Source organism: Myiozetetes cayanensis, unplaced genomic scaffold (genome assembly GCF_022539395.1).
Source record: "Myiozetetes cayanensis isolate MyiCay16 unplaced genomic scaffold, myiCay2020 scf1, whole genome shotgun sequence".
NCBI classification, from domain to species: domain Eukaryota; kingdom Metazoa; phylum Chordata; class Aves; order Passeriformes; family Tyrannidae; genus Myiozetetes; species Myiozetetes cayanensis.
The window spans coordinates 101,715,798-101,726,372 of record NW_026086604.1 but is presented as its reverse complement, the minus strand read 5'-3'; the positions used below and the strand labels follow the sequence as shown (position 1 = coordinate 101,726,372).

General features: G+C 38.9%; 1 protein-coding gene across 1 annotated transcript in view; it reads left to right on the top strand.

Moving 5' to 3' along the window:
- The first annotated feature begins 1,565 nt into the window (after positions 1-1,565).
- SUSD5 (sushi domain containing 5) overlaps positions 1,566-10,575 on the top strand; it is a 39,805-nt gene continuing 30,795 nt past the window's right edge. The window contains exons 1-2 of the mRNA XM_050318675.1: positions 1,566-1,674; positions 9,760-9,937. Coding sequence (XP_050174632.1) covers positions 1,581-1,674; positions 9,760-9,937 — 272 coding nt within the window. The 5' untranslated portion in view covers positions 1,566-1,580. The remainder of the gene's footprint in view (positions 1,675-9,759; positions 9,938-10,575) is intronic.

Genomic DNA, 10,575 nt, shown 5'->3' with positions numbered 1-10,575 from the left:
TCTAATTTTGGAGATATTCCTTACGAGTTAGGCTGGTAAGGCAATGCAATAATAAGCTGCTGCTATCCCTGTTCTCTCGATAAACAGAAAATTCAAAGCCTATCTTCAAGTTTTTGGCATGTACATTCACATGCCAGATGTGGGTACAAACAAGAGGAAGACTTCTTTAAAAGTCAATAGGATCAGAGTGTTATCTGCTCAAATTCATCAAAGGTAGGTATTTTTAAAGCTTTCAGTACTATTGTATTACTTGGTTCCTTGAATATCATATACAGGAGTTCCTGAGCTCGAGTCATCTCGGTCAGATGGAAAATAACATTGGGCAGGTCCATCATTCTCAGAAGATGCCTGCAACTGCCTGCTAGCACCTTGCCTTGTGGGACACTACAGCCTCCATCAGTGAGGAGGATCAGATCCTTACTTCTGTTCCTGGTGGCTCAGTCTCTAGCCAGACTGAGCATTTTTGCCCAGCTTCAGATTTCTAAGGGAAAAATTTTAAGAAGCTGAAATAAAAGCAAAATAGGATGGGAATATGAAAACAACATTTCTGAGCCCTGCTGAGTTCCAACAGCAACACAAAACTATTCCGTTTATATATTTAGTGAAATAAATCCTGGCATCAACACCAGTATGTTTCCTCTTATTGTGGGGGATTCTTTTGACTTGTGCTGGGACAAATATAAGTTGAATGAGGATAAGGTACAGATGTCAGTGATGTAAGTTAATGGGAAATGGAAACTCCCTTCATCAGCTGCTTTCAGAGTGTTCCAACCTGACCAGCACCATTCACCTGAACCAGGAGTGCTGAAGAAGACTAGCTGACGGACCTCTGCTTCAGCCTTCAGTTCCTCATGCCTGTACCAAAGCTGGAATCTGAAATAGCAGGATTAACTCATCCTGATGCTGATCTTCAGGGAGGCTTGGCCAACAGGGTCCCATGCCATTTGGCACTTTTCCTCAGCCCTTACCTGAAGACCATCACTCTTGCTGCAGCAGCCACTGACCTCAGCAAGGCACTGCTGGCTGATTTCATGTTGGAGAGAGGAAAACACTCCCCACGTCTGCACCCATTCCTCTGGAGATGCACATCTAGAGCCCACAAACTCACCACGTGCCAGTGCCAGCTATCTAGCTGCCCTTCTCCTCTCATCCAGGGATTTCTTCAGCTCGTCGCTTGTCCTTTCCCCCCCTTCTCTCTCCCTCCTGGCTTTTACATTTCTTCCACCGTGATGCATTAGGTATTTACCGGCAGGATAACGTGACTTTTCACACCGGCTCTCTGTGTGCGCTGCCCTGCAGACGGGGCTGGATAAAGCCTCTCCCCAGCCCCAGCTGGCTGGACATCTCCCCCCCCACCTTCCCCTCCCCTTCACACTAGCCAAGCCAAGGATTCCTCTCTCCCTCCCTCTTTCTTTTTCCACCCCTCCCGCCTTCAGTGCAAGCCCAAGACGCAGGATCCTGCCGAGGGAAAGTGCTCCTTGAAATCATCACCGCAGACCCCGCTGCGAAAGTGCGGAGGAGGAGAGAGAGAAAGCCTCGGTAGCCAACCTCCTGCGGCTGAGGGCTTTGCAAACAGGGCAATGGCTCCAGGCTCTGAGAGATCCCCTCTCACCTTTCTCCAGGGTGTGGGATCTGTCTTCTTCATCCTTCAGATCATCTCTGTTCAGGCTGATGGTGAGTCTCCCATTCAGTTTGGGCTGGGTTGCTATGGCTGGAATGAGAGCTGTATGTTGAAATGTGTTATTGCAAAGGAAAAAAAGAGAAAAAGCCAAACCAAAAACCTTTTTTTTTTTTTTTTCTTAATGAGAAGCTTAAATACACGCCCCAGTTTGGATTAGGAAACTTCTGATTCAGAGGTTTCTGAGACTCTACAACAATCCTGGGGTTAAACAGAGAAAGGAAATAAGATCCCAGAAGGGTAAGATTATTTTATTACAATAAAATGACAGGATAGTGAACTTTTCCAGAGGAAATAAGAATAATAAAACAAAGCCAGAACACGACTAAGAAGACTCAACTATGTTTTAGGAGATGTCTTTTCTCCAAAGAACTTCCCCATCTGCCCACTTCAGATGCTCTGCAATGTCAATTTATTTGGGCAGGCTCTTGAGGAAGGGAACACAAAAAGTGCAAAACTTTCATAACACTTTCTGTTCAGTGCCACACACGCTGAAGATGGCTGCTCACCTTTCTGCACATGAGTTTCATCTGCACTTCATTGCTGAGGGATGTGCTCAGGACATGAATTTGGCTGAAACACCAGCTGCCAGTTACTCTGAAATAGGACTTTTTACTCACTGATGGTAATCCTGAATAACTGTATCCCTTGAAAGTTTCCAGCAGCCTTTGCCCTTTTAATGATTCATCCTGTGATAATGATGACCACCTTGCCTTAGCAAAAACACGATTTATTTTTGAAACCACTCTGTCTTTTCCTGGGAGAGCAATGCTGAGTGGTCACATTTTTCCCCTTTCACAGCTGTGATAGATTTATGCCTGATCTCATGATTTTTTTATTTCAGTACACTAATCCTTTACCATTGATGTTTGCTGCATTATTCCAGAGAACAGATATTAAACATTGCAGGGTAACAAAAACCTCTTTTTGTTTTTTTTCTCAGAGTATTTTTCCTGTTTAACTTAAATTTGTTTCAGCTGGTGACAAAGTATGACAAAGCAAAGGGAGAAAATTAATCTTGCTTGTATATTTCCACCGTTTTGTGTAAAGTACCATTTGTACAACAGAACCCTGTCTTGTAAATATGAAGAAAATTACTTTTCCTTAAGCATTTAAAAAAAAAAAAAAAAAGCATCAGGAGGCTGCACTGTGTTGCAATAAGCAAAACTGCAATTCTGTTTTAGGATATACGCCTTCCCTAGCAAAATACCTCTGAAATGAGGGAAGAGCGGAAAAGCATACCAATGAAAAAGAGTTCTTCATAGAACTTAAGGAGACAGGACAGGAATAATAATTTCCCTTGCTAAGAATGATTCACCTGAAGAATCCCCTTGTTGTTTCAGGAGCACCTTCCAATTTATTATTTCTGTAGAATTAATGGCATCATCTAAAAGAGAAACAGGTGTCCTCGAAAAGAGAAAGGAGAAAAAATGTTGGAGATCATTTTCAGGCAGAGTTCATGACAGATTTTAATGATCATTCAACAGTTTGTCAAATTTACTCCACACGTGGCAAAGCATTTTTTAGAATTAAAGGGTAGAATATCTAAAGTACATTACAGTTGTCATGCATTATTATAATACTGTTGTTTCCATTTTTATCTTAATTCCAAGTGGCATTGTGAAAAATGTCTAAGTCTGTTCTTAACTTGATCTTCAGTGAACTGATCTTAACTTGGTTTTCCTATTATTGATATTCAAGCAAACAACTGTAACACTGTCCTATAAGCCATCTGGGTTATTATACAGTAAAACAGCAGAAAACAACGTATGTGGACTTTAAAATTTATCCCTATGTATTTAAGAAGATCTGAGAGGATTGTAAAGGATTCTGGCCTGATACAACAGAAACCACCTTCTCATTTTTTAAGTTGTAGGTGAAAATACAAAGGACCATTCTGGGTGACACATATGTGCTTGTGTATTTGTTATTTTTAACTAAAAGTAACTGACTGTTTTGTAAACCACTGAAGGGATTTTGAATTTGCCTGGTAAAAAAACGGCGAAATTCAGATTGGCCCCTGTTATAGTCAAACCTCTGAAACTGATTACGATGTATTTCCCTAAGGAAGACTTTTGCTTTATTATCTCACACACAAATAATGACAGAGGGTTGGCAAAAAAACTAGAGGCCATTGAGGTCTGGTGAAGGTGTAAAGCCACAAAGCTTAATTGATCTCTTTTGACCAGTATTTACAGCGGTACATAATGCTGTAGCACAGATAGGCTCCAGAAAGACCGAAGTAAATGCAGACATAAAATACAGCTTTGTTTCACTTTGCAGCTTTTTTTTTTTTTTTTTTTTACAATTAAAATGTGTTTGCTCATAGTTGTTCAGGTCCAGGTCAGATGGACAGAAGGCTCCCTGAGGGCTTGTTCCTGCCCTGATGGACCATGGAGTGCCACTACTGTTAGTGTGGTTACTGGAGAACAGTATGGGTTATTGTGGCAGTTCTCAATGGTACCAGTGCGGGGTGGAGTGGGAGTAAAATTTCTTTGAATTTGTGCTGGACTAGGAGAACAAGGTTGTGGCTTCCTATGTCCTCCACTGGAGTTGCCTCTGCTTTTTTTGCCTCCTTGTTTTGTCTTTCCATGGCTGCTAAAATATGCACATATATGAACCACAATTTTCTGCAGAGCACTTGCTCTGAGACAGAGCATGTCAGGAGAGGATGATGGCAATTCATCTACCCTACCAAGACACTCCTGAATTGAAAAAATGTGCTAATTTCAAAACTTTGCTAATTATTCCAAAGTGGAGTTGGTCTATTGGCTAAATTTGGATTACACGAAAACCCAATTGGTCAAGTCAGTCTGGTATCATTCACACTATAGTGACTGCAGAGGTTGCAAGGGAAAGGATCCAGAATGCAGAAAGCTAGGAACAAACAGGTGAGGATCTGAGATGCATACTTCTGACTAGAAACTGTTGATGTCCAAAGCAGGAAAAAAACCCTACTATAGTATTTTCTTTGTCTTGTTTTGTGTCCTTTTTTTTTTTCAAGCAAAGGGAAAAAAATGTGCTTTCTCTGATGCTCTCTCTAGATGCTCACATTTGAGTAGCAGGTGTCTAAGCATTTCAGGCTTCTGCTTTCAAAACAACACAGATTCTTCCATAAAAATTCCAAATATTTGATCCTAAAGTGTGTAGTAAAATCAAAATTTAGGCTCCAACTGAGTTTAGCTGAGGAGGAACCCAAAGGCAACATCCTGATTTTGCTATTTTTCTGATGATGTAATATTTTTTGAATTTAGGAAGACATCATTCACTTCAGTTTCTCACAGAAATAAACTTCACAGTCATGAACACCAAGCAGAACCAGTAGCTAACCAAATCTCTGTCTGCAATCTTAGAGTTTTACTGAATCCTTCACCCTTACTCTTACAATCAAGGCCATTGTTACACACACCCATAGAAATGGAAATTAAATTGCTCTTGAGGTACTTTCCCTGCTCTCTTTACCTCAATTTGAAGTTTTTAACATTCAAATAAAATTGTATTAGACTCCACATTTGCACATCTTTCACCCCATTTTTTTCCTTGAAACTGATTAGTTTTTATCCTTTTAACTAGGAAGTGTCATACCATGAGATTAGCACACTGGGCACGCCTTTTAAAGTGTTTTCATTTTATATTGTTTGTGAGAGTCATTCATACTTCAGAGTATATTTGGCTATACAATTTTATGTTCCTTCTTCAAGCATAATGCAAATCCTGCTGAGTGCATGGAGAAATTTGAATTAATTTCAGTGGGCTTTGAGCCGTGCCTCTGCACCTCAGAAGAACTTGTTGTGTCTGTTACTGTAATAGAATAAATTAGAAAAACTCTCTTCTTAATAACCAGGAGAATTCTGTTAATCCACTGACATTTCACAAAATATGAAGAAAAAGATTTTGGGTTGGTGTTATTTTTGAAGGGTTTTGGTTTTGGTGGATTTTTTGGGTTTTTTTTTGACTGCCATATATTTAATTGTAGATGGCTCTTCAATCTTGAAAAAATAATAAGGATCAGTTGTTAGAAGCTGAGTTTAGCAGAATTTGGAGCTGGAAATAAAGTGGCGTGAGAGTAATGAACCATTGGAACAGTTTACTATAAAGTGTGCTGTAAATTCTCCATTACTTGGAGGCATTGAATCATGACTGGATGCATGCTGAAAAGACATGCTCTAGTTCAACCATGAATTTTTGGACTTTATGGTGGAATTATTGGGGGAAATCTACAGTTGAGTTATGCAGGAATTTAACAAGGTGATAAAAACGTTTCCTAGAAACCCTGAGATCTATATTTTCAGAATATGTTGGGCTACTCCTAAGTAAAAACTATATTAATGTCTTTCTTGTTTACAAAGTTTTAGTGCAAATATTAATTAAAATATTATCAATATATCAAAATATAATCAAATTCTGTAATTACAGTGATCAGATAATGGTAGAGGCTAGCAATATAATATAGGCTAGTTTCTAAAGAGAATCTCTTTGATTTCAAATGTCTGTTTTCCATCAGAACTATGAATCCTGCTGACAATTAACAGTTGGAAGAATTATGTCTTATTATTTATGTCTTACTATTGAAGTTAAAAACTTTTTCACTGGTTTCAAATTGGAATCTGAAAGAACCTTACTGTGACAAGGATATTTTTCATTCTGAACCTGCTAAACTCAACATGTTCATTAAGCCTCCTGAGAAATACTACTTTGTGGATTTTATCTTGATCTTTAAACCATAGGGACTTGCTTTGTTCAGAAAGGCTTCAGAAAAGTACATAGAGTTTTGGAAACAACTTTTCACCCCACCTGTAGGGGTGAAAACATTATGGGAAGCAAAGGTTAAGGGTCAAAAATGAAGGAAGAGAGTTGAGAGGAAACTCAGACATGGTGGCTGTTCAATGGTGCCACAACCAAAGGCATACTACATTCTTCATGTAGACATGATCCTTCATCCTGTGTCTTATGGAAATATAGAACAGTCTTATATTTAAAACATAATGACAACACATCTCTTGATACTATCCCAGAAAGAAAACTGATCTCAACTACCCCAATGGGAAAAATTACTGTAATTTCATCAAGTATGTGAGATAAACCTTTTTAAAGAAACTTTTCATTAAAACTAGCAGTGGTAAAAATGTTACAAATAATTAACCAGAATTCTTAGATCCCCTTAGACTGATAATGATACCACTTTTGTGATGGAAAGTGAGAAAAATTCAATACATCAATATCTTGAGCATGTTAGCCATGACACTGTAAGGTGCTGAATTCAATTTTGGTGTTGCAGTCTTTTTTATTTAAGAGGATTTCCTGTTTTGATGCACTTTTGTATTTTTCCTATTATCATGCTAGCATGTCTCCTGTATATTTTTCCTGTAAATGCCCCTCAGTAGTATGACACATCTCGGGATATTGAGGATCCAGCTATTCCATTGGTCAAGCATCTGATAAGCTAACCTTATATCCTATTTTCTAGGCAAGAAATTAGGCAAAACCAGAGGACAAACCTTTAAAACTGGGCAGATAGCTATAGAGCTTCTAAAACTTTGGAGAAGATTCACAGTTTGATCTGTTAAGCAGGTCAGCCCTCTTTATCCACTTCTGGCTAACCAGAATTTCCTGTAAAGCAGCTCACTGTAATTTTCCCAACCAACATGTCTTTCCTAGCTACCCTAAAATCCACTTGTGTATATAATTTGAACATCCCAGATAGCTGTACAAACGACAAGACCCTGCTTTGAATCAGCACCTTCATAGGTTGTAGTAAGATGTTAGTGTATTTTAAGCAGTAGCAAACACATAAAAGCAGTTAGGGAAAGGTGTCTCAGCCTCTGTCTTGGATATCTAAACTCCTTTAAAAATGTAATTGTTGCTTACTGGTGAAAAGACTAAATTACTAACTCAATTTCTTCTAATTTTATCTAGATGGAACTCCATGCTTAATCATTTTCCTTTCTTTAACTCCTCTAATTGAAATACTAATAGCTGGAAAATAAAGATTACTACCATGTCAAACTAACATTTATGATTTACATCAGACACTATGCAAAATTACCCTATATGTCTTTGATGATGCATCTCAATCCTGACAGTCAAGTGGTGAAATGTATGAGTGTGGATGTTTTTAGAATATAGAAGTTCTTACCTGGGACAAAACCTCAGCAAAGCACTGCATTTGATCTCTGATTTCCTTTAGGAGCAAAGTTGTTTTGCAACTTCAGAGTGGTTGCTTAAAACCATCATCTTTCTGCTTTTACTATCTCTCTCCCTCAGCCATGCATACTTCAGTAGTCTGTTCATGGCTTTAGAAACAGGAACTGTGACATTAGTGTAGTGGGCATTATTTGGGACATTTTGCAAAGAAACCTGATGTTTGTGTACTTAGGAACGTAGAGGCTTGCTTCTTTCACTACTTTGTGTAAATTCCCCCCTCTGATTACAATTCATGGTATTGATTGCAGTTGAGGATCAAGATACAATGTAATCTACTGTTTAGGATACTGATCTGGGCTTCTGGTTGTATTCCTTGGTCAACTACTGTTAACTGCCTGAGAAAATCAGTCTGGGAACTTTGAATTTCTCTTCCTCCTCATAGCTGTTTGCCCTGCTTATTTAAATTGCCACCTGTCCAAGCCAGGATGATTTCTTACTGTGCACATGTAGAATTCCCACCAATGTAGAGATTTTCACCAGGACCCATCTGCACTTGCTAGCTAATGTAAACACAAAAACCATGCTCACTTGAGAGAAACCTTCCATTTTTTGATGTAAGACTATGATTCTTCCAGTGGGTTCAGCTGTGGACAGGTGGGAACAGAAATCTCTTGGGGACAGACCCACCCTGTATAAGTTCCTTGTATTTAGGATTAGAGTCAGATTTATCAATTTGTTGAAATAATATGTGGTGGGGGTGGCACTTGGTACAGAATCAGGCTGAATCAGTCTGAAGGATTCCTAATATTGGTCAATACATCCTATGAGTGTGAAGCTAACTACATAGTGAACACTCAGTATGTGCTGGAAGCTATACATTCCTATAATCACTACCACTAATCCACCTTTGGAAATGAGACATAAATGTGTGTTTCCAGGCATTTACTGGATGACCAGTGCTTAAAAGTTGTCTTCCTGCACCTACAAGCAAATTCAATCTGTATCTTTGAAATTTAGAAGTTATTCTGACTTAAGTATCGTCAGAAAGAAGATAGGTATGGCAGCTCTAATGTCAGCACTGTAAACTGCCTCATTGTTTATTTCTTTTTCTGGAGACATCCAGGTAATATGTTTATTCCATAACCCAGTAACTGCTCAAGTGTCATTGCCAAAAACGCAATTGCCTTGTTCCCAGGTTGCCAAAACCTCTAGCTTTCACCCATATAGCTTTCAAGGTATTAGAGAAATTAAAGTAAAATAAACTGAACTGAAAATATAAATAACACCAAAAAAATGTTATGCTAAACATGTTCTCATGCTCATTCAAAAAAAAAAAAAAAAGCCTTCCATTAAGAAAAAATTGTGTCTGTCTTTCTAAAAAGACATGATAAAAAAGTTTCTATTTAGACTCAAGTTGTCATATACTGCTATAATTTTGATTTTAGAGAAATTATAAATATAAATCTATTTCTACATGGGAGACTGGGTTGCAATACTGGCTTTTAGGCATGTGCTTACTTTATAGGTGTAGCTGTTATAAAGTAACTGTAAAATGTTTAGCAATGAATTCCAATGTTAGTAGCCTACAAGAGATGTTCTGACTTTGACTATATATGTGCATATGAGAGAGTGTCGTGGTTTTTTTCTCCAGATCTTAAGCACAGACCTACAGAGCAAGACAAGCTTCTCCTACGAGCTAGGAATGAGTAGGGGCTTAGCCATACTTGGTTTTCTGCTGGTGAACAAAATTAAAAGAAAAGCTAACAAAGATACTTACAGTCTTGATAAAATTATCCATTCCAAAAGGTAAGTTGCCCGTTAAAATAAACTTAGTAAAAGCATGAAGACTTTATTTGGTGATAATTTGCAATATTTCTGTTGAATATGTATTGAGTATAATTCCATGACGAATGGCATGTCCTTTCTTGGTGTTGCAGGGAAAGTCTTTGCACTTGAGTCCAAGAACAACTCTCAGGGTCTGGATTTAGCTGAAGCTGAGAAAGCTTGTGTTGACCTGAGTGCTCGCTTAGCAACTGCAGAAGAACTGAAAAGGGCTGTTCTGGACTGTTCTTTTGCTGGCTGCACCACGGGATGGCTCGCCAGTGGCTCCGCCGGGTAAGGACAACAGCATAACACTTTCTGAGAATTATGAATGACAGTTGTCAAGCAAGTTTTCCTCCTTTACTAAGAATATAACTGAAAAACTGGCCACACTTCAAGCACCATGGCATGTAGCTAAATATGCTGCTGTTCCCCCAGGAATTAATTTTTTGCAGTTAATATTGCAAGCACACAAATCTTCATCAGCCTCAGGTTACATATTTCACAGATTTGGTGCAATTTGCTCTTATTCCTTCTGAATTACATCATTGTGGTTCCTGTTTACTCGGCCTGCAGTGGTGTGCCGAGCCCTAAATAAGCTTGCAAGTTGAGGGCACAGTGCTGCAGTTAGTGTCAGTGCTCCTGCTGACTCTGTTATTCTCCGCTGTTTAAGAAGCTCAGCAAGTTGAACTTCTCATGGAAATCATGTATCTGTCTTAGGTATTGACCCGTGCCTGAACAGACAGTAGGCACGTTCAAATAGGTACAGCTTTAGATGCACTCAGATATGATAACGCACCTGTAGTAGAGAGTTTGTTTAGAGAGCCCACCAGGGAAATGATGGGCTCAATGTGTTTGAGGGCAGTTCAGGGGACTTGGGCAGCTTAGGTGGCTTAGCACTAGGCTGAGCTTTGCCTCGCACTACAGATAGT